Here is a 25,325-nt window from a genome sequence, read left to right as displayed (position 1 = left end):
TTTTTTAAAACTTTTAGGAAGCCTCATTGTTAAACAAAGTCATAATCTTATTGCTTCCTGTGGCTGTGACTAATCTACAACTTCAAAGCTGACAAACAGCAAAATTAATTCAAATGAAGAATGAGACTCTTGTCTGGTTTTGGTTTTAGTTTCCTTTAGTCTGAGTTGTCTTGTGTTATAAACCAAATTTTCAGTACCATCTCACCTCCTTCATCTTTGTCCCCATAGATGTCCAATTCAATAGTATAATTTTAGTCTTTTTGATAGCAATATTGAAGTGCAACATTATCTTATACATAATGATGGTATTTAAAATAGCAAGTAATAGTATTTGAAGTTGACATAACATTATTAAGTTATGGGATGATTGTTAGAGTTCCTTATAGTTGGGTGTGGTGGTAAATGCCTGTAATCCTTACACTTGGGAAGCTGAGGAAGGAGCATTTTAAGTTCAAAGCAAATTTGGACAACTTGGCAAGATACTCTCTCAAAAACAAAACAGAAAAAATAGACATAAGTTTTTATCTTCTTACATTATAGATTGTTGTCACATGCAGTTTAAAGGAGAAAGCATTAAGAAAACCTTGTTGAAGTCTTGGAAAAACAAAACAGAAAAGCCCAGCCTCTGGTTTCTTTGTCATGTTGCATAGGCTGCCCCAACTTAAAATATCTTCTCATCTCCATTTTCAGGATAAACTATTATCTCCACCCAGGAGCAAGGAACAACTGTAATTTATTATTCTTATTTCAATAATTTTTCTTGTATGAGGCAATTGTTGAAGAACTAAATGCATTTTTTTATTCTAGACTTTCTATCATTCTTTCCTGCATCAGATGTGAAAAAACTTGAGGCACTCCTCTTTCATTACAAACTTCAGTTATACAAAAGCAAGTCATGATGTAGTATACTTCTATTCAGTGCAAGTGATTTGATCATGACTCTGCTTTATGACCACATGTGGCCCTGAAAAGTCTTACACTAATCCAGTTAGGATAAGAGCTGGTAATTCTTGGTTGCTTTTGGCAATGAAAGTTTTTACCTCAGGTAAAATTCAAATTGTGAAATTGATATTATTTTTCTTAAACTTCCTTTGTAACCTTGGGATAATTTAAAAGTTAAAGTGTAGGTTGAAGGCATAATGGTGTTTTATCTAAGACCCTTTAGCAGATTAAGCTGGTCTGGCTAAGGGGAGAAATTCTATTTTTAAAAGATGCTTTCAAGATTCTCTGTCACTGAATAAGATACTTTAAAAAAAATCTATCTTCAATTTACTTAGAAAAATAAACATGCAATAAATTTGAAATAAAAGTTTTATTCCTTCTTATGTAATGCATCACTTTATTGGTTGAAATCTTTTTGGTTTAGTTTTCCAGGCTTATTTTTTTAACCTTGTGATAAAATTTCCCAGTTAGAAAATTAAATTATAGACCCAGAGACAATTCTCAAAGGACAAAACACCAAGAAGAAGTAGTGTTACTGAGTTCGTAAGAGAGGGCTTCCAATGGAATCTTAGAAATTCAAAACAAGGGTTGGCCTGGTTCTTCTTTGTGAAGAACAGATTTTTCTGCTTCTAGATCAGTATTTCTTTTTGACTCGATGTTATATTTTTTTCAAATGAGTCTTATTATCTCCCCTGACATATTTAATACTGTTGAGTTTTAGATAGCAGATAAGAAAAATGAGAGTGATTTTTTTCCCAGGGAATTTATTTTTAAAGAAGGGAGTTTGACAACCTGTCATTTTCTTGGTCTTCTTGTCATACATCGTGTATAGTTTCAGTGCTAAGAGGATTTGGAGAGCTTTGATCTGTTGTGCAAGTTGTCATACCTACTTCTGGAGCATAAGTAGCAAATTGTTGGTTTTTGTCCTCGAGTTCGAAGCATGCTTTCATTATTTGTCTTCTGTCATTTCTGACGCCATTGACTGTATCTTCTTTGGGGTCAGTAGAAGAATGATTCTTTCCTTTTTTTCTTAGTGAAAATATAGAGTAATTTCCTAAGCTAATACTTTCTTATCATGTTCTTCCTGAAACACTCTTTTCATAAAAGGAGTTGGTTAAGCTGTATGTGAAGGTTCCATTTTTAGTTCTGGTGATGGAAGGAAAGTAAAAGATTGTTGGGTCTAAAAGGAAGAATCAAATGTTCCTCATCAATTTTAAGTAGCACCTGAAGAGCAGACGAAAGGGTCTTCTTTCAGTTCTTCTGAAACCGTGTTGTACCGACAGTATGGTTTTGTGTGTCTGTGTGGTTCTGTTTTCGTTTTGTTTTTGACTTCTCAGGAAGAGGTTTAAACATGAAGGCAAACCTTTTAGATGTTAGCATGGCTACATATGAAGCAAAGCTGCCTCTTCTTTTCTTTTTTCTGCTTCCATTTAGGCCTATCACATAATTTAAGAAAAAATAAAATTTAACCACAGGAGCTCTAACTGTAGTGTGAAAAAAAAAACCCTGATCAATTTTGTTTTCGCAGCACGATATTATCAAAGATTTAAGAAACAAATTTGCCAGCCTCGGCGAGAACTCTCTGGTAACAGCATAAATGTCTGTGTTGGTTGCTTTTGATTTAAAGGTTTCTTTTTTCATTTGTTTGAGCCCATTTCTTTCCCCCCTCCTTTTAGTTTACTTTATTTTTCATATTCTGTAACTAGCAAGCCTTCATTTTTTAAACCTCTTCCATCTTCCAGTGTCTATTTTCCGTACTTTGGATGGAAAGTTTACGGCAGCAAAGCTGTCTCTCTGGCTACCTCTGCTGCAGCTCCTACTGCTCTTAGGTCATATATGTTTTGGCCGTTGTGTTAACGGACATGATACTAATTGAGCGTTTCATGTCCCATTGACTAAGCTTCTCTACCACGCCATTTGATGGACGCGCTATCATAGGGCTCTATGCAACTTTCATTCTGCAACTTATACTGCTTAGTTCCGTCTCAATTCTCCAGTGAACTGGATTGCTCCAGTGAATGGTCATACCAGTCTTGAATTTGCTGTGCCTTTATATTTTATTTTTATTTCCTTCTTTATGTTTGCAGTGGTAGCTTAAGTGGAAAAGAACAAACTCCAGCCATTGCTCTTAGCGGCACCATGCAGTCTTGTTTGTAACCACCAGAGAATACAAAATATAAAGGCACATGGCTTCTCTTATTCTTTGGGGGTGACTGGGGAGATCTGTCTCATGAGTCCACTATTCAGTTGAAGCCTACTTTTTTATTCATATCAGTTTTCAATTTTGCTTAAACCCTAAGACATCTCAGTTCATGTTTTCCTGTGATTCAGTGATAACTTGCTGAGCAGTATCAAGTTATGGCCATGACATGGGAGATTATCAAAAACGTGACCAACTTATGCACAAATGTGTAAATCGGAAAGTGCACATTTCAATGATGAAGTACAAAACTGATATAGGCTTTGGACTAATCAATTTCAATTGAGAAAAAAAAAATCCATCCTGATAAACCTGTACCAAAAGTCTATCAAGAAAAATATAAAGGAAAAAAAAAGCCTGAAGAGTTGAATATGTGACTATCTGTTTGATGACATTGTTGGTGTTGAAATGGTCCATAATGTTGTCATAGAGCCCATACATGAAGAGATGACTAAAAATATAGAGAGCTGCTGTGCTTACTGATCTCTTCAACATAAACGGTTGGGATTTGTGTTCAGGAAAAAGAAATGGAAAAGCAAAAGCTGCTGTATCAGCAAGCCAGGCTGCATGACCGTGGGGCTGCGGAGATGGTGCTGCAGACCATCAGTGCCAGCAAAGGTGAGGCTGTCCCTGTCCCTCAGCAGGGTCCTTTTGTAATTCCCTCCTTGCTTGCTGAGTACTTTCTGGCATCAATCCTTCTGCTTCTCTTACCCCTGAATTTCTGACTCACTATTGTATCAGGTGACTCTTAACAAATACCACAAATGGTATCACCTACAGAATTCAGTCTTAGTGCTTTCACTGCTTTTAAAAAGACTTATTTTATGCTTTTTCTTTAAGTTTTGGAAACTTTGCTGTGACTAAACCTTAGCAGACGGAGCCATATAAATTGGGAGTTTGAAAGCTTCCCGTTTAAAACCACAGAGTGGGGTTTTTTGTTTTTTGTTTTTTGTTTTTTTTTTCAGTTTGTTGGGTCCTGTGGTTTCTTGTAATTCTTCAGTTCTACCCTCAGAACATGAAAACAGCCAGAGGAAACAGTATGGTTGTGTTCCAATAAAACTTTATTTACACACACAGATAGCAAGCTGTATTTGCCCCTCAAGCCAGTTTTCCTAAGCCTTGATTTAAATGCTTTGACATTTTAAGTGAGTCCTTTTTTTAAACAGTCAAGGTACATTACCTATTTCAGTATCCAGACATTTTAAGATAATTTTTCCTGCATTAATGATATCTTCTTTGTGAAAACAGTTTTAATATCACTTTTGGTGAATTAGAAAAGCAATGTTGGTATACTCTGTTATTAAGTGTTCCCCTAAAATATGGGGATTATTTTTATTTCAAAGTAGAGATAAATAATATAAAAATAAAACATAATGGGGGCTGGGGATTTAGCTCAGCGGCAAAAGCGCCTGCCTGGCAAGCGCAAGGTCGTGAGTTCGGTTCCTGGTACCGGAGAAAAACCCAAAAATAAGTAAATAAATAAATAAAACATAATGTACTAAATAACACACAACTAGTTGGATTTTAAAATGTCATTATCTGAGTAACTTGAATTGAGTAGTCATCTTAATAAAGGCAAACTATGCATCCATTAAAAGTGATGATTGAAAATATAATATTGTTCAATGAGGGAGAGAAGTTTTCCTTAAAATTTTAAGTAGTCAATATTTATTTTAGTGTTATTTTAATAAGTATGGTTATTTTTGAATCTTAATAATTTCAGGTCTCAGTATTTCAAAATCAGTTGTTTCTTCCTATTTTTCTATGTCTTTGTGTAGTTTAAATTCTTGAATATATTTTGGGAAATATAGTGGGGTTGTTGATGGCAAAATACGCATTGTTACTATTTAAGTAGTTTTGGTACATTAGTCAGTTTGTCTTCTTCCATAGTTACCCAGAATTATAGGCAATAATAAATTTAAAGTATACCCTTGAGAAATGCTGTTTTTTAAATATTTTAAAGGTGAAACTGGACCAATGGTAGCTGCTACTTTAAAACTTGGAATTGCTATATTAAATGGTGGGAATTCTACAGTACAGCAGGTAATGTCTTTAAGAAGTTCATATACTGTACCTTTCAAACAAATAGAAAAAGAACTGTAAATTTTTTCTTTATGTAAAATATGTCTCTATTTTAACTTACCTCAATAGCCAAAAGAGAAAAGGGGAAGAAAATAAAAGTAATTGTGTGATAGTCTTAGAAGGTCAAACAGAACATGTTTGGAAAATATTTAAAACATTAGTCTAAATGTGGACTTTTACTATGACAAATGGTTTTTGCATTGAGGCATGAACCACTCTGACCATCCTCATATCAAACTATGGAGGTGTGCTTATGGAAACTGGCAGGCTGAACAGCTTGTTCTATTTCCATAGTAAGTGGTTACATGACTTGTCTTTAAAAAATCAATTAATGTCTTTCATTTTTTCTTAGATGAATAAGTTATGTGGGTATATATGTATTTATATAATGTGTGTATCCTTTATATATTTAGTTTATACTGCATTTGACTCTAATTTTTAGAAGATATTACTGAAATATTTTTAGCTTGCTTAGCTGAGCCCTGTTTAGAACTGTAGTGATAATAAGAATTATTCTGTTCCAATAAACACTGGGAGAAGCTGAGCATGATGAATCACACCTGAAATCCCAGCATAATGGGAAGCTGAGGCAGAAGGATTAGAAGCTCTAGCCAAGCCTGAAACAGTGAGATTCTGCCTCAAGATAAAAAATTTTAAAAGGCTAAGGATGTAGCTTCATGTGAAGGCACTGAATTCAATTTTCAGTAAAACACATACACACACACACACACACACACACACACACACACACACACAATTGGAAAAGAAGCAGAATCTTTATTTCCTTAAAACCTTTGAGTAAGCCTCTGTCATTTTGTATGCCCCTAGACTTCCATTGTAGTTGTGTCTGATAGCTAATAACTGAAACACATCAAGTGAAAATGCACTTGCTACACCTCTCCTATAGAACATCATAGCTTAGCAGCACCTCACACAGTACAGTATAGACTGTTTTCCCTTGGGATCATGTGGCCGATGGACATGTGGCTCACTGTTGTCACACAGCATCAGGAGAGAATATCATATGTGTATTGTCAACCCAGGAAGGAATCCAATCCAAAACTCAAAGCATGATTTGTAGAGAATGCATATCGTAGTTGTACCATCATAAAGCCGAAAAACCCTAAACAGAGCTATGTTTTGCTTTAACATTTTTTTTATGTTTGAGATTAATGAAAATATTAATTACAGATTCTGGGCATCACTCTGAGAACAGGGACAAAAATTTCATGAAACACTGATTTCTACCATTCTTTGGATTCAGAGACTGTGGTAGCAGAGACTGGATTACTGGCTGTCACATCAGTGGGGTAGTCTCAACTCTCAGCTTGTAGTGCCATTTAAGGGCCCAATTTCTGCACAGAAATCTGTGAATAGCAGCCATGTGGACCTCTCTCCTGGTTTACTTGCACAAGTATCTACATCTCTAAATGCTTAAAGAGATATAGGAAAAGGATTCCTGGTGCGGCTCCCCCAGATGTCTATGGTGCTCGGGGTGGTGCAGAAACAGCTCCTCACTCCAGTCATATTTGCTTATTGCTGCAGCTGCAAATGTGCAGGCTGTCTTGCTTGGACATGCTCGGTACTCCTTCATGATTGATATGGCATTAGTAGTGTTCATATGTGCTGGGTAGTCTCTTTACCTTTCCTCCACAGTAGATAGCATGTTTGTTGTGTATTAACAAAAATCCATGGATTGTGTTCAATATGCTCGTGGCTGGCTTCTCTGTTTACGCAGAAAATGCTTGATTACCTCAAGGAGAAGAAAGATGTGGGTTTCTTCCAGAGCCTGGCTGGCCTGATGCAGTCTTGCAGGTAAGACCTTGCCCCACCTTCTTTTTTTTTTTTTTTTTTTTGGTTTTTTTTCTCCGGTACTGGGAACTGAACTCACGACCTTGCGCTTGCCAGGCAGGCACTTTTGCCGCTTAGCTAAATCCCCAGCCCCAACCTTCTGTAGATTCTGAAGGATTTGCTCAGCACTCTGGACAATAACCACATAAACAAGGGATTGTGATGATAAATGACACTAACATGGGACAACAGCAATGTCCTATTCTCTGTTTTTAGTGTGTTAGTAATGTTCTAATTACCAACTTCATGTTGTAAATGTCATAAAAATAGTCATCCCTGTACCTGAAGTAGGACCTTGAAGAGTGAAAATATATATTCTACGTACTTAAAAGGGAGTACTGAAAAAAAGAAAGTTCTACTGAGTTTTATTTTGGACCTTGTAAGGCACATCTCATTTTTTCTGACTAAGTGGTCCTTAACTACAATTTGCGACCATCTTATGTCTGTGTTTTTCAGTAAAGTCACTCAGGTAACGTGACTAAGGAAGGTGATACAAAACTTAGTGCTCTAAGCGTTTCACCTGCAGAAACATGATTGTTATCATTATATTTCTGCCTGTCTGCTAACTTTGGAGTGTTCTTCCCAAGATGAAACCTATGAATCTTGCATTTGACTTTCACATGGATCCTCTCAATGTTAGCGCTGGAAAGTAGCTCCTCTACTGTTAGGAAACTGTTGTGGTCAGGAAACATTGATTTGGGATACAATTTGAATGTATGTCAACATGGTGTTCATGCTTTCAGACACATGGTATTTAGATATTTGCTCTTCTGTATGCAGAAATCGCCCTATTGGTCCTTTTCTCCTTGCTATTGCAGTGTTCTTGACCTAAATGCATTTGAGCGGCAAAACAAAGCTGAAGGACTTGGGATGGTGACAGAGGAAGGATCAGGTATTAATTACTTACATTAAAAGGATCTCCTGTCCCCTTCTTTCCTGAAATAAGTCCATTGTCAGTTACCTTTTCAAGCAGGGCAGTATGGGGTTGTTTTAAAACTCATAAATTTAGACCCATTTGAAAGTTCACAACTGGACATTCGCCAGATCCAAAAACTAATCGTCTACTTTGGTCACTCATGTTTTTGTTCTTTTTTTTTCAAGTCATACTTTCAGCACTCATTCCCCTAGTTGGGTTTTTATAAAGAGATAAAGGTCTAATGAGAGATAAAGGCCCCTTATTTGAGAATTACCTGTTAAATCGTATAGCACAAATATGAACTGAAGTAGAAACTGTTTGACTTTCTTTGGCTACTTTTGCAAATTGTCAGGCTCAAGATTTTTCTCTTCTGAGGTGGTAATTCAGCCAGATCCTTCAACCCACCACGAGTCCTGTCCCCTGCCTTTCTGTACACATATCCTTCCCACTTACAGATCCAGTGTCTTTTGCAAGTCCAGACTGATGAAAAAAATTAGAGAAGTTTTTTTTTTAATAATTTGGATCACTTTATTTACATGTGTGCAAAAGTAATGGTTCACACAATCTTAGAATTTTTCTCTCTGTAAACAGATTAGCACATACTACATTTAAAGGAGAAATAATTAATGTTCCTCATTCACTTTAGGGATATTTATTAGGAAAAAATATCTTCAATATATTTTGTTGTAATTGGTTTTACTCTTTTATGTCTGAGTTTTGGACTAGTGTTAGTGAAGCCTGTGTTCATTTGTTTTTGTTTATTTGGTCTGGTTTGGACTCGTCTTCTTGTCAGTCAATATAGTAGTTTTGGAACCTTGGGTCCTTTATCGGACTAAACTTACTTCAAAAAATAAATTTTCTCCCCTTTTATAGCCTTTGCTAGCTATTCTGAAAAATTTTATAAGTGAATAATCTTTTTATCTGAAAAAGCAAAAAGAACTGCTTATTCCTTACTGCATTTTAAAGTGTTTCACTTATATATGCTGTAACCCTGCCAGTTGTATTTGGCTCCCGTGTTACTTTATTTTCTGGGTGACATTTGAATATATAGGTCCAGTCATCAGATACAGATCATATGCCTGCCTAAGCAAGTTAGCTACCTTCGAGGAAAATCACCAGCACCACTCTGAACCCACGTAGGTTATCTTGCCTGAAGGCTCTGTCTGGAGAGCCCAGAGCCGCTATAAATGTCAGGACAAGTCAGTTACTTGTTTCCACCCTCTCTCAGAATCCTGGGGATTTCTAGCTGTAAAATGCCTAAGAAAGAATGATTTTTCTGCCTAGAGTCTAACTTTCCTGTCTTAGAAAAAGAAATCTATTTCATTTTTCCTTCTAGTTATTACCTAATGTTCCAGAGTGTCTGAACAAGTTCCCATTACTAGTTCTCAGTCACTGTTAATATCAGTTCCCACAAAGAAATAATAGCTAACCTCTTAGCATTTGCTGGCCCAGGCGTATATTGGAATAATGGTTGTTTTACTCCCAAATCCGAAATAATGTTTTTGAGAATGACCGTTCTAGTGTGAGAATTATTTACATCTCTCAGTAGGATGTTGTGGCTTTAATTTGTGTATTCTTTTTCAACACACATAAAAATAGTTACCCAAATGTGCTTAACACATTTTGTATTTTATTTCGTTACAAGTAGCAAAACAAAAACAAACTCTCAACTTTTTTCTTTTCCCTGTTTCCTGTTCTTTCGACCACTGTAAATGCTGTAAATGTACTATCCTCCCTTCCCAGTCATCACTCATGAGCGTGGTAATTATGAAAAATGAATTGCCTTTTGTTTATTTGCTCTTTTGTTTGTGGTTAGCTTGGTGTGAAGACTTGGTAGTGATAGTTTTTGTGCATTGTTTTTCTTTTTTGTAGTCTGTCTTAATAAGTAGATGATTTAATTTCTATCATTATGCATCCTGTTATTTTAAAAATTCATATACCTAGCTTTTTCCTTTTCTTTTCTTCTTTTATTTACTATGAAGATGCACAGCTATTAATATATTAGATATGAAGGGGCCACAAATACTTAAATTACATTTGTGGATTTTTTGGTTGTGTTTCTTCGATTTAAAAATGTTCCTGGTGGTCCCAGTGTCTGCAACTGCTGTGTGAGTGAAGGAAGCCTAGAACGTGTGTACTTATTCACCTGTGGTGTCTCTGTCTTTATGTGGCTTTATGGTTGCTCTGAGGGTGCATGGCAATCAGTGACAGATCTAAGGTGACATGTCACCAGCTGAGTGTGCTCTTCCCGCTTCCTCCCAAGTATTGGGAAGTCTACAAGGATTTTCTCTATTCTCTTAAAATATCACAGGTTAAAAATCCTTCAGCATGGAAGCTAATCTTCATTCTTGAGAATGGATTAAAACAGCAACTAGAAACAGCAGCAGCTCTTTACTCTTTAAATTAACATAGCAACAAAAATAGCATTAGTGTTTCCAAGTAGCTTCTAAAACATACACTAGGCAATGATAATAAAGGAGGGGTGACATTTTTTAATAGGGCCTAGTGTGTCAAGAAGGGCTTCAAGATTAAGTTCTGCTTTCTGAATGTAGGCAGTTACTTTACTTAGGAGACCTATTAGGTGAACAAGCAAAGTAACTCATTAGCTCTATTAAAATCATACTGTTTCTCACATTGCTTTTAAAGCACCTGTACTGACACACTGTAGGCATATTTTAAAATTTCCTGTTAAGAGGTTATTCTTTTGCTTAAAATTCTATAAAAATTAAGAAAAACTCATATCCTCACAGGAGAAAGAAAACTGGTCATCCCTCATGGAAGGTGTGGAAAAGACTGAAAACTCTAAATCTGCTACTGATACGTATAACTGCTTCGCAGGCTCAGGTAGCATAGGCTCAGCGTCTAGAAAATGATCCACTAGCTCTTAGTCTCCATGTTCACCCACTGTCTTCATCAGGCTGAGTCTCTTCCTGAGGAGGATAGTAGGACAGTCAACTACATAGTTTGGAAAATGTATAAACTTAAGTGCACGAATTTTTTGATACCCACAACCATCCGGTGAGGTGGCTATATCCTGGATTTTGTAGATAAGGAGATTGAGGTCACCTGGCTTGTCCAGTATTGCACAGCTAAGTGGCAGGGCCAAGATGATACAGGCACATAGCCTGCCTCCGTGGTTGGGTTTGCTTAGTCCCTGAATCCACTCACTGTCCTCCCTTTTTTTTCACATTCTTCAGGGCCTTGTTCCTTGTCCAGCATTGTAGATAGCACTTTTTGTCCTTTGATTTATTGTTCTTTGCGCCCTTTCAGGACACCAATCTGTAGCAATTTTTGCACTTGTTGGAGTTTCAAAATCACTTTTGAACTTTTTATGATTAAAAATGCTTTTTATAATCTGGTATTGAGATACCATTAGGAACTATGTGTTTGTGTTTCCTTAAGGTATGTATATAAAGATTTCAGACTAATGATTTATATTCTTTTTTTCTACTGCTGTTATTATCATGTAAGTTTGGCCTGTATCTCTGTCCCTCCACACCAAATTTTCCCCCTTTCAACGAAAGCCTAGACCTCCACTTGTTAAAAGCAATTTCCTCAGCAAATGTGTTTGGTGGATTTGTGATGTGCTCAATGTTGTCCTCTCTGTATAATTTATATTCATATAGGACTTTTAAAATGATATAATGAAGTTCAAAGACCTATATGAATATTTAAAATTTCATTTCATCCTTGAGTTTTTAATTTGTTTTTATTACAACCACTTAATTAACCTCATTACCAGATCATTATGAATTTGAAAGTGCAATTTTCCCTTTTTCAAAACTCTTGGAATATAGCAGAAGATACCACATTTTATTTTTGATCATTTAGTAGTGGTCCTAGACCTCATGGACAAGATAAAATCTTGAAGTTAATCTGAATTCATAAATACATTTGATTTTTAAAATCTATCTAAAAGATAAACTACAAGTCAACATTCTCCAAATTTCCATCTATCTCTGATAATGTTATACCAATGTTCTTATTGATATAGGTATAGTGACTTCATCAAATCTATGTGAAGTTGAAGTGAAAAAGATTAATCTGCAATTAATTAATCATTGAATATTGACTCCCATAACTTCTTGGTACAGGCTTTATTGGTTTGTTATTGGCTATTTCTCCCTGAAGATTTTTGAGAATACTTTCACAAGTGTAGCCTAGTATTTTGCCTACTTTATTCTGCCATTCTATGCATAAACTCTTTAAGGAAAGTCTATGATATTGGACACAGGCACCAAATAAGTTTTATACATATTTTTATATAATTTTTAAACTTTGAAGCACTCATTTAACTCTGAGTAGCTGGTATGGGCTAGATTTGTCCTTGGCATTGGCAATAACTTTGGAGCTTAGTAGTGTGTAGACAGATTTATAAACACCTAACTTCAGAACAGTGCTCTATATGGGCAGCTTCTCTCATGCCCTTGCACACATACAGCTAAATGTGTGGAAGCATTTAGCTGCCAGAAGTGTGCCTGGCACAGCGCAGTACAGGTAACCTTTGACTTGAAGTAGATGTCCATCTCTCTGATAAATAAGGGAAGCAAAAACTTTCCATTGGGAGGAAGCAGCACATGCAAAAGTTCAAGACGAAAAACATGGCAGAGAACAGTGACTGACCTGATGTTACTCAGGAGGCGATCAGATTAGAGGGTAGAAAGATAGTTGGTGAGAAGCTGTAAGAGCTTTACTCTGTCCTGGGGCCTGGGTGAGCCCTTAAATAGGTAACACTTAAGTGATATTATGTATGAGTTAAATAATCCACCTGGAATTAGTGTCCTAACATCCACTGTTAGAAGAATCCCTTTGGTAGACTATACTAACATTAAAGAGTACAGATTTCTCATTTCTCTATAATGATACTACAATAAAGAGAGCTTTAGTCCTCCAAGGAGAGTGACAAGCATAATTGCCTCATGGCAGTGGGGAGCTCGGGGTTTGCCAAATGACATGTTAGAGGGACTTCTCCAGTAGAATTTTACAGTTGCAGTTAAAGGAGTCCATCTGTTTTTCAGGGAACCATTGCCACTTGATTGGTGCTTTTGAAAAATAATTCCTGGGGGAACCTTGTATAAGTGGATATCATGGCCTGAAGGCAGGGAGGTCAGTTAGGATGCTGACACAGGTGAGGATGCAGGGCAGTAGGATTCTGTGGAGGGTAATGACAGCTGAGAGGCATACACTCTAGCTACAGGAAAAGCAATCTGCAAGTCACACTGGAAAGCAAAGGGATTTTTCCTATATAGGTGCTTTAATTCTTTTAAGTAATAGAACATACTTTAATCTTGTCATGCTTGGAACATGCCCAGTTTATATCACATGAACACTTAGCTCATCTTGGGATCTGAAATAGAAATGAATTGTATACAATATGTCAAGTTGTTAACTATATTTAAAGAAATGCCCTCTGAAATGTAGAAATTGTCTTACCAACAACCTATTGAAATAGTATATGTTAGAAATTTAGGTCATTGGACCTATGATTTCACAGAACAAAAAAACTTTACACTTATTTCTTTTATGCTTTGCAAATTTCAAAGCAGTTCATTATTTGAACTAATATGATTCTATCAACAGTCTATGAAATAAAGATGTGAGAACTTTATTAATTACCATAGCAAAATGATGAAACCAAGGCTCAGAGAGGTGAACTGACCTCCATAATGTTCTATATTTAGAAATGTTTTTCCTTGCTTTCTATAATTAATATAAACAAGTGTGCATTTACAGTTTAAAGAACCATATAAAACATATAATGATTCTTGGTCAAATATTTTATTGGTTACTGGTGCCAACTTTACAAAGTGTAGAATCTGTGGCATACCAGATTTAGAGAGACCACATGATAGTGAAATAGATTATCTATCTACTGCCTTTTCCTTCTATTGATCTGTGAGCTTCTGTAGGTTAGAGACTGTTCATCTCCTAAGCTGCAGGCATACAAGAGATGCTCAGTGAATGCTTAATAAAGTTCATTGGAATCAAATCCTTTAACAGTGAAGACCTGTACGTCATTAATTGAGTTACTTAATTCACCCCTTGGTTATTGAACCACAAAATGGGATTACATTTACCTAATTTACAGGATTATTTAAACCCCAAGTGAAGTGATGATATATCTAGCACAATAGCTCATTACAGTCCATAAATGCTTTGAGTCCTCTTTTAAAAATTTATTTTTGTAAGCTGAATTGTCATATAGTTAAGTCACTATTCAGCCATCTAAATGGTGATATTAAAACTACCCACCATGGAATAAACTACCTGACTTTACACTATTTAAAAATATTTTTAGTATTCTTTAGTTTTGCCATTGTTCAAAATAGATAGTTTAAGTCCTTTAAAGATCAGTAATCAAAAAGATCTCCTCCACAACAGTGGGGAGATTTTGAGTTGTATTTAACAATAAATTATAGGGTGTCCTACGATATGGCCAGTCTTATATTTTATGCACTCACCATTTACCTTTCATTATTAGCGATACTGACAAGAGCTCACAACAAAGGGAACTTTAATTAGACTTTTTAGAATATTTACTATTTTAAAATGTGCATACTGGGTATTTGTGCCATTAAATTTTTATTAGTAAGTATTGGTAATGAACACCTAATAGTAATCATTTGCAATTAAGCAAAGCTTTACCTGGAGAATAGGCTGAAAACTTCAAACTGTGTCCTTGGGTGTTTTCTAAGTAATCACTAGACACGCACACACACGTGTGCACACATAAACACATTCAAACGTGTTGTTGAATTTAAGCAAATACTTTTCCATTAGCTAGACAAACCAATTGTGAGTATAGAAGTGGCATTAAAAGTATGTTAACTTTATTAGATCTGTAAAATAGAGATTACTGTTTCACTGTTAGTTAAATAAGATCTACGAAGTGTTATTTCAAAGTGGAAATTTATAATTTGTGAACATTTTGGTCCATTAAAACTGAGATAGCTTTAAAAAAATATAAATACACTTAGTAAATACAGTCAGATAATTATATTCATATGCTAGGCATGTTGTTCCTGTCTTTTTTAGTGTTATCACCTCTGCTCCTAATATATTAGCCTTTTCACAATTTATACGGATTCTGAAGAGTCAGTTACAAAGTACACGTTATCCTCATTTATAGAAGACAGAAGGAAAGCTCAAAGAATGTACTCATCATAAGCTACAATACTGAAATAATTCTCCTTGTCTTCTAGTATTAGACATGTAAGCCCCCTATAAGTAGGAAATTCAAGAAATGCCTTGCACAGTATTTACATTGGCTCTCATACAACTATTACAGATAACATTTGAAGTATGCAAGAGCACTTTCAACTACATGATACTCCATTTTGTTATTTGTTATTAATCTTAGTTTCCATCTTCCAATGGAATCTCTTTTGCATCCATCACAAAGCAGACTGTCGCTCCTGTACCTTCTGCAGACATAAAGCCTCTTCCACGTCTGTCACCCGACCGCTTCCTCGCAGCATGGGCAGTGGCAGCATTTTAATCTGATAGTAACATGCTCATTAAGCACTAGGACCTCAGCTCACTCCCACTGTCACCTGATGGTAAAGGAAAGCTGGACTGATCCACTTCCCCCACCTTCCCCTCCCTGTTGTTCTGCTGTGTGCACTGTGTCTACAAGAGTGAAGTTCCTCGTGTGCTTCAATTTACATTGTAATATTTTACTATGTAAAATTTACTATGTAAATACTATGCATGCCCATGATAAATAAAACCTTGTGTTAAAAATCATTTTACACTGTTCAGAGCATCTTTAGGCACACAGGTAGACTGTGTATTTATCTCAGTCTTAACTTCTCCAAATACTTTCTACAACGGTTATTTCACATTGGATATATGTAAACATTGAAAGTATGTACATGTTTTATTGACTCAATTTTCTGGATAAAACATTGTGGATGAGCTCACAGGGAAAGACTCAATAATTCAGTATAACTAACTCGTTATGATATTTTGATTTAAATATCATTTTAACAGAGTCTCCTGATTTATATGGCTCATGAAAATTATGCTAAATACCATCAATGAAGAGTTTAATGTGATTATCAGCTAAACTGTTCTCCTTTTCTTTTTTATCCTATCATGAGCTTAAACACTGAGGAATGGACTTATCAGCCATGTATGGAGATGCAAAACAGTGTGCCTTTCACCCTTGAACTTGCCACAACGTCTGATTTGTACTCTTGGTGATGGTAGCTTGGTCACCAAATAGCATATTTTGTGGGCTAGCAGGGAAATGAGTACAGTGATTTTATGTACTTTTTTTAATGTTTATATTAGTTATCAAAATGGTTTTGCTTCCTAACCCTACCATTATATGAAGCCTCTCACTTTGAAAGTCACAGACTGCGGACTGGTAAGTCCATCAGCTCTCTGTCATTATGATCATCCATCATTTTAGTTAAAATAAACACATGATCATTGCATAATTTTCTTTCTTAACCTAAAGTATTTCCAGTCTGTGAAAAGTTATTTTTTGTACAAAAAAAAAAAAATACATATGCACATTCATTCACTGGCTAACCAACATCATTTTGGTTGTTTTGCTTTCTAAACACATTTAACTTCCAGAGCAGGCACTCATAACATTGAAATTTGTTTTCACTGATACTGTTCTAAAAAATCAGCTTTCTTTTGTGTGATGCTGTTTTGTGTTTGTTTCTTTCCTTGTGTTTTTGCTTTCAAAGTAAATTGTGGTCAAGATGCAATGAAGTTGGAATGTAGGTGGATGACCCAGTTCCTTTGCTGATACTTCATCTCTGCTCCTCAAATATTTTTAGTTTTTGATGCGCAGGGTGGCTTTGCTGACAATAGAATACTCTTCCTTTTACTTTTTTTTCCTTTCTTTCCTTTTTTAAAAGTTTAGCTGTGAGCTCTCTGCTGTGAGCAGTAGAGCTATCAAAGTCTTTCTTTTGGTTTGATGTTTTCGAAGGAAGTCTGCCTGCTAGCTCCCCCTCCTCTGGAAGTAATGCTCCAGAAGTCATGTTTCTATTTTAGATGAACAGTTAATTAAAATGAGTTCATAAACATTTTCTAGGGCCCTACCGTTTCATGAGAATCCTTTAATTATTCTTTCATAAGAGCATCCCTTGACACTCTTTTATGGATACATTAAAGGATCTGCATTGAGTCATTTGGTCATCCCCTGGGAAGAAAGCAAATTTAACATTTATAAGACATGCAGAGATCATTTCCATACACATCTTTCTCAAAAACAAGGAAAAAAAATGAAGAAAGACGTTTAAACCTCTAGGTCATTTGTAAAATGTTGCCAAACCCATGCTGCTACTTTTAACAGAGAGAAATCTGAGTTTTACGATTCAAATGTTCTTTTCTTACAAAGAAAAAGTACATCTATCTGCCAAGCGCATGATCTTAGGAGCTTCAGATAGAAAAGCGGTTATGACTTGTGACTGCTCTGGGTTCAGAATGATGCTAGATGCTAGATGAACTTGCAAGTGGTGGAGGTGGGGGTAAATGGGGGTGCCTGACAGTTGCTCATGTTCACCCCTCTGTACTTCCCACAGGAGAGAAGGTTCTGCAGGATGATGAGTTCACCTGTGACCTCTTCCGATTCCTGCAGCTACTCTGTGAGGGTCACAACTCAGGTTCGTGAGCCCCTGGCCGGGCTGATGGTATCAAGGGATGAATGTCTGCAGCCAATGACTGCAGGCGCCTCTTAATTCCAAGTGTGCGTTAGTTCTTGAGTCAGGAAATAGCTCTTCGATATTATTCTTTCTACTGGGGCACTAAGCCATTTTACACATGATTTTGCTGCTTCCAAAGTTTTTGCGTAGCTGCTTCACTTGGTTCTTATGTTAGAGAAGACAGGTGATAGGTAGAAAAGACTTAAAAATCTTTAGAGTGATGTTGAAGTTTCTTTCTTTGGACCACTTCTCATTACCATGAGAGTACGCTTCATTGTATTACTGAATGTATTTCCATTCATTGTTTATATATCTGTCGGGCTTGTGGAGCCATGGAGGCAGAAATTAAATTATATTTTTGTTTCCCCAGCATTTTGCATAGATTGATGATTACTAAATAATTTTATTCCTGTATCCTTAAAGATGGAAACCCTTTTCATCCATCATGCACATCCAAGCTCTGCAACTATCACTAAAGAAACAAGCATTAGCAGTACCTTAGACAACCCCACACCTGTAATCTCAGTTACTTGAGAGCTTAAGTCAGGAAGATCCCAAGTTTGAGGCCAGTCTGGGCAGCATAGTGAGAACCTGTAACAAAATAACAAGGGCTGAGGATATAGCTCAGCATTCCCTCAATTCAAACTCCAGTACTGAATGAAGAAAACCAACACCAAACATTGATATCGTGTGAAGTACCTGTGAATGTTTTCATGTTTTTATGGGGCAATCACTTTCTTTTAATGGAAAATATCAATTATTTTGTATTAAAATGATCACAGTAAAACACTACCCTTAGCCACAATCATGCACTTTCAGAGTTATTTAAATAAGTCAACATATTTCCAATTTTTGAATGAGCTTTAATAACATCTTTCGATCTTATGTAGATTTTCAAAATTATCTGAGAACTCAGACTGGCAATAACACAACTGTCAACATTATCATCTCCACTGTGGACTACCTGCTGAGAGTGCAGGTGGGTTGACGTGCATGACCTCACAAATACCAAAGGGAAGACACTTGAAATACTGTGGCATGGTTGTTAAACTGACATGTTGCTTTAATGTGTGTCTTGATATAATTTTTGAGTTATTTTGTCTTGCTTTACAATCTTTCTGATAATCTTGGGGCAAAACTGCTGTTATTATCAATGCTTCCAATCCTGGCTGTGACTTTTGCTCCTTTATTTTTTCCTATAAATAGAGGTGGTTTTCTCAGTTTTTGTTTTTCTATTAATACATGTTTGCACTATAGAATGATTACATTCTTTGTGGGGTTGGTGTGTGTACATAACACATCTCAATTCTTTTTCACCTCCTTCCTCTCTGCTTCTTTCCCCCTCTCTCCATCTCTTGATCCACTTCCTATTTGAAAAAAATCTCCGTACTTCTTATTATCTTTTATTTTGCTCTTAATTTATATTTTGAATTTCTCATGTAAGAAAAACCATGTGCTATTTAAAGCTTTTTATCTGATTTATTTCTCTTAACATTATGGTCTCAAGATTTTTTTCTCCTCGATTTTTATGCTTTATGGTATTAGATTTATTTTTATTTTTAAAGCACATTTAGACTGTGTTTCTCTTTCTGTAATTCCTAAATAAATTGGGAAAAAGTATTAGAAATATTCTGACATGCGTTAGTTCTATAGTCACCTTAGCACCTCATTGGTTAAAATATCTCTAATAGCTGGCACGACCCACACAGCCAGCAGGGTCCTGAGAGGGAATGACAGGAAATTAAGAAAAAACTAGACACATACTAAAAGGAAAGCTAGGACTGGGTGGGACCTGACCTCTCTGATGAAGAGGCAGCAACAACCCAGCACAGTCTGCGTCTTTACTTATACACAGTTAAAGGGTAAAGCGTGCGGCAGAGTCAAAAATGCAAGGTCTCAGTATTGTACAGAGAACACTGAAAGTGAAACATACTCAGAGCTATCTGGGCTGTAGTTAGCAGGGAGGAACACCAAGGCCACAGATCTGCTGGACCGGCCTAGCACTAGTCCCAAAGATTTCGTCGACCTCCAGCTCAGCCAAGGCTCAGCCACTCGCCACATTAATCATATTTAATAACTAATCATATTTAATAGCTATTTAATAACTAATAATATGTTTAATAACATTTTATAACTAAGCAGAATCTGAATTGGTAGACTTCTTAAATGATGGGAATCCTATACAAATTATATTTCCTTCATTTTATAATGATAGAGGCTAGGTAAAGTATTTTAATTACAAATACTACACAGTCAGTCTTTTAGTTTTTCCCTTAATATTTAAAGGTATAAAAGCAGAAATTAAAAAAAGACTTAAAGCTTGATATAATAAAGTTCACTTTAAAGAAAATCTGTCAAGTAGTGTTGCTAGGAACATACATGTGATTTTAAAAATCATGTCTCAACATTCAGTTATAGTTCATATATTAACAGTTATAAAGTGTGTTACTCATTTTGCCAGTGAAAAACCACTTCAAAATGTAAGCTACTGTTGAAAATACCCTGTTTGGGAAGACTGGTCTCATCTTGGTGTTCGTTCATAGCTGTTAGTGTTTATAAACTGTCCACTCACTGTCTTCAGGGGCAGCTGTAAAAGCAAGGAATATCCTGGCTCAAATGTTGTTGGCTTTGTTAGAGAAAAATGAGGGTGGATGTCTGTAACCAGAAACATACTGCCTCTGATATGTCTAATTTCTAAGCTCCCATTCTAAACATCTGACTGTGCATTGGGAAATATACGTTAGTCTTAATGAATCCCTACGTTTGTGAAGTTCAAAGTCATCTATAGACAGAAAGCAATTTTTCGAGCATAATTGTTCATTTCTTGTCTTCTTTCCAGTTATTATTTGTGTCTGTGGAGGAGGTTTCTGTATTGCATGTTTAGGAAGATCAATAGCAAATGGTACTTTATGGGTAATTTTGTTTGCTACCATATTTATTATTTAAAATACTTTCTTTATAGAGTCCAAGACTGGGCAGATGAGTGATAGCTTTTTAACACTGTCATTTTTAACACTTCTGTTCCAGGAATCAATTAGTGATTTCTATTGGTACTACTCTGGGAAAGATGTTATTGATGAACAGGGACAACGGAACTTCTCCAAAGCTATCCAAGTAGCAAAACAAGTCTTTAACACTCTGACTGAGTACATTCAGGTAAACATTTAAACATTTCAGCTCGTTGAAAGAGAAAAATAAACAAGAGTCAACTGGTTAGCATTCATTTCCATAGAAAGTGCAATATGCTTAAAGTTTTTTCCACAGCTTCTGTTGATTGCTTTCATTGTCTCTTCATCAATGTCATCAACTAAAATATTAGATTGAAGTGTGTACTTAGAGGGAATGAATTGCCTCCATTAGGCAGATTGAGATATATTTCCTTAGAGAGATAAACCATGATGTTGGCTATACTGTATCCTTGGGGTCTGGCCTATATGAAGCACTCAGTAAATAAATTAAGGAAGAAAATGGGAGCAGAAGGGAAGGAGGGAGGGAGAGGGGACAGATTATTCAACGAGCCCTGATAGCATTCCCTTAAGAGTGTGTTCGTTAGCTTTCAAAGGATGTGACAAAGTACTTGGGAAAACAATTTATAGGAGGAAAGACTGATTTTGGCTCGTGGTTTCAGAGGGTTCATGGTCGACTGGTCATACTGTTTCTGGGCCTGGTGAGGCAGGAACATGGCGGAAGGGCATGGTAGAAGGGTATGGTGGAGCAGAACTGATCATCTCCTGACAGCCAGAAAGCAGAGAGCAAAGGACAGAGAGGAAGAGGACAGTGATGAGATGTAGCCTTCTAAGACGCTCCCCACTGACTCCTTCCTCCAAGCTGGCCGACTTCCTGTCAGCCTGCTTAGCTGTGAGTTCTCAGGGGATTCATCTGTTGATGAGGTTTGTGCCCTCGTGATTTATTCTCTTCTTAAAAGCCCATTAGCTGGCCTTTGAGGGATATTTAGATCAAACCACAATAAACACTGAGGAAGACGTTTTATAGCAACTTAATAAGAAAGAGAAGGTTTGAAAACTGTGTGTGTGTGTGTGTGTGTGTGTGTGTGTGTGTGTGTGTGTGTATTAGAGATAACATGCCAAACATCATGGAGAATATATCTTCTTATTTTACATTGATTATCTTATCTTCTCCTTAAGGTAAATTTCTAATGTTAAGATCAGATTCTCTAAAAGGTTTTATATAATTCTGTTTTTTTTTTTTTTTTTTTCTAACCAGAAAACCTTTGCTGTTTTTAGCTTCCAATTAGTCATCTTTTCTTTCTATCTTTTGTCTTGATGGCTGGTACGTATTACCCTAAAACAGCCACTCACCATGTTTGATGTGCCTAGTGCTAACATAAAAGAACAGGAAGAAACTTACAGTTTATTTTATTAAACTAAACATCGTCTGGTGGGAGTAAGAAAGACTAAGTGAGATAAAAGCAGATTGTATCCCAGGAGCCTCACACAGTGACAGCTGTTTGTGTGAGTGAAGTGGACACCGACCTGAGTGAGAATGTTCGGGGTGGGCTGACCTCCCTCACACACTCTCTTTTCTGCATTGCACCCAAATCCTTGGAAGGATCTTGCTCCTGGGTAAGGAGGGAAGAACATCTGTATTTCAGGTTTTCAAGACAGGATAGTGGTACTTGATGATTCTAATGCATTTTCCTTAAAATCAAATGGAAGTGATTTCAGCCCCTTTGCATTCCAGTATCTTCTCAGCCTGGCTTCCATTTATCACATTAGGATTGTCGTCCTAATGTGATGTCAGTACAACATTCATGTGTGCTCCTCTGATTAAATGAGTGACTGATGGCACTATATTTGTAAAAATAGTTGGTAAAATGGTTTCTGGGTTAAGAAAGCAAGAATAATTTTCAGTCGGAGGTAAACAGTTCTCAGTTCCTAAATCTTAAAATTACTGGATTCCCCTAAAGCTGGAAGCATTCACTGAGCTGTCATGGCATGAAAAGCTCTCTAGTAGGTATGTCATGAAAGAACAGGCTTCTACATGGGTGTTTGAAGATAACAGGTAGGGTTACAGGGCTCACTGTGCTTCCTCCACTTTGACTTCTATTGTTATTCCCCATTGATATGTTGTATTCCTGCAATTTAATCTTTTCTGAAATATTTTGTATATTCAAAAAGGCTGCAAAGATAATTCAGAGAGATTCTATTTAAGATTCACCCAGCTCTCTCTAATCTTGACATTTACCAAACTGAAGAAATTAACATTAGCACAATCCTATTAACTAAATCAGAGGCTTTATTTTGATTTTTCTGCTTTTTCCAACAGTGTGCTTTTACTATTCTAGGATCTAATCCAGGTTACCACATCGTGTTTAGAAATATATTTACAAAAGCTTACCTCAGGATCATATTTCCTGATAAATATTGATACTACAAAAAAAGCTTATTGTGAGCTTCCTGCTTATTTTGGACTGCCTTTTAGATTGTACCTGTATATTGCTTTTTGAATCAAATTTTTGCCAAGTGTTAAAAATCTAAGGAAATGATCCGAAAGCATTGTAATAAAGGTAATCATCTATAAAATTGCGGTCCTGGTTTTAATAAGAGGGAAAAAGGAAAAAAAATTGCTTGAGTAGAAGGGTGTTATATTATGTGTTTCCTAGAGTAATGTCATAAGTAGCTAGAGAGAAAGTTTTATCTGTTTTTACCACCTTTAGCCCTCTAAAAGTGAGACCACCTGCCTTCAGGTACTTAGCAAAGGTTTTGTTGCTGCAGGCCCTGATTACAACAAGGGCCATGTCCTTTTCAGGTTGGTTAACAGTTCTCAGAAGTCAATGACCAAAGGTTGAACAAATCCTAGGATGTGTACTCAGGACACTTTAGATTTCAAAGATACCAAAAATCAAAAGTCAGAACAGTTTCATTTAATGTCTTAAATTGCCTTTACTTTCCATTCTAGAATTGGGTAATACTTTGTTCCATAAAATAAAATAAATGCTCCAAGAGCAGAGCAGAGAAGGTTGATTTTATAGAGCAAATCTGAAAGCAGAAACGGAACAGAGAAACAAGTGGTCAGGGTTACTTTCCTTGTAAGATAGGGCCAGAGAGACAGAATAGAAAAAGCCAACTGGTTGGTTAACATCAGGTCATCTCAGTTTACCTTTTGTGTAAAGATTAAAGCAGAGGGAAATTAGTTATCTTGCCAGTTGAAACAGGTCTATTTGGGAAATTTGGCTGCTATCTTTCTCTACTGATTTCTCAGGAGGTCAGACAAACAGCTTGACTTCAGTTTTGTGACATGGCACTTTGTATATAGCTGCATTTTTATTTTTAGCCTGATCTGTGCAGGAGATTAGTCCAAAACAATGGTCTCCTGTAATTTTTATTCAACAGAGGAAAAGTGGGGGCTTGCCATCCTGTTGCATAAAGGTTGCCAGAGTAGCTATTCACTACTTAGCTGTTACAGAAGATCTTAACCTTTTGCAATATAAAATTTTAATTTCTGGTTAAAACTGTAATTATTCCCATGAAAAAAATTATTTATTACTTAAAGAAAAATCGCATTCATTTTCCTCAAAATGGCATTCTAGTAATGGCTCTGAGTCCCTAAGCTCAGTGCATCGCAGGAGGAATGGAAGGGGGAGATTGCAGACGGCACATGGAAAGTTCTCTCTAAAGTATCCTTTTTAGCTTCAGCCCTTTGATGTCCTTGTTACTGCATCCAGGTTCTTGTGTACAGCAAGAAAGAACTGCATGACGTTGGCGGAAAAGTAGCTACATTTATTGAAGGTCACAACCAGAGAAATAGATGACAGAGAAGGACCACTGAATGCCCTTCAGATAAATCAGGCTCTTGAGCTCAGGAGCAGGAGGAGAAAGGGGCTCAAACATGTGCTTTGATCTGGGGTTATATGGAATGCTTCTAAGGCGGCATCTGAGCTCAGGTAGTGTAGGGCAGTGATTTGAGCGGGATGGCTCTAGAGTGGTGCTCGAGCTCAACTAGGCGGAGGAGGGTGAATGTCTCAGCCCCCAGTGTCCTAACTGTATTACTCAGATGGAAAGATGTGGCATCACTTTCCTCTTTTGCAGGTGGGGAGCCCTGTTTTGGATTGTGAAGGTGCTTGGTGCTCACTGTCTTCTCAGAGTTAGGGAGGGCCTCAAGGGTAGCTGAGATGGCCCAAAGTTCGTTTCACTGTCTTGACCATCTTGTCCCCTCTTGTATCCAGACTAAAATCTGAAACATTTTAATGTGGCCTTCCAACATAAACTCATTATGAATCATTTGTATAAAGGAATGAATGAGTTAGACATTAAGGACCATATTTTAGATATTTTTTTCTTTCAAAATAAAATTCCTATTATTTATTTTCATGGTTGGTGTGGGCGTGTTTACAAACCCAAACGATTGTAGAATTTTTCCTTGGGAAGTAAAAACAGAAATCGTCTAGCAAAACAGTTTGTCTACTACACCACACGTTCAATAGTATTGAAGAAGGTCACTCCAGAAGTATAAACTGAGGAAGCAAAGTTAGGTCTGTTAAAAGGTAAGTGTAAGTACATGAAAGTTCTCATGCATTCATTTAAGCATTGCACTGTTCATGAAGCGATAACAGCAGCCTACAAGTGGTTCGGTGTTCCACCAAGGAGGCAGGAGGGAAGTACATGTGCGTGCGTGTGTGTGATTGGGATCACTGAGTTACATCCCCATCTCT

The 25,325-nt window shown here is 36.5% G+C and overlaps 1 protein-coding gene across 7 annotated transcripts in view; it reads left to right on the top strand.

The window, feature by feature from the left end:
* The window catches only part of Ryr2 (ryanodine receptor 2 (cardiac)), a gene marked incomplete at its 5' end in the record, with an annotated part of 627,916 nt that overhangs the window by 555,915 nt on the left and 46,676 nt on the right, over positions 1–25,325 (top strand). For 4 of the 7 annotated variants that reach the window (XM_013504703.1, XM_013504704.1, XM_013504701.1 and 1 more), the window contains 8 exon segments: positions 3,661–3,760; positions 5,106–5,185; positions 6,963–7,039; positions 7,894–7,967; positions 9,735–9,752; positions 17,534–17,614; positions 18,544–18,632; positions 20,681–20,809. In XM_013504703.1, coding sequence (XP_013360157.1) covers positions 3,661–3,760; positions 5,106–5,185; positions 6,963–7,039; positions 7,894–7,967; positions 9,735–9,752; positions 17,534–17,614; positions 18,544–18,632; positions 20,681–20,809 — 648 coding nt within the window. 7 annotated transcript variants of the gene reach the window in all.

Source organism: Chinchilla lanigera, unplaced genomic scaffold, assembly GCF_000276665.1.
Source record: "Chinchilla lanigera isolate Chin_1 unplaced genomic scaffold, ChiLan1.0 scaffold00091, whole genome shotgun sequence".
In the NCBI taxonomy this organism is placed as follows: domain Eukaryota; kingdom Metazoa; phylum Chordata; class Mammalia; order Rodentia; family Chinchillidae; genus Chinchilla; species Chinchilla lanigera.
The sequence above is the reverse complement of the archived record's forward strand: the minus strand, read 5'-3'. Positions and strand labels throughout refer to the sequence as shown.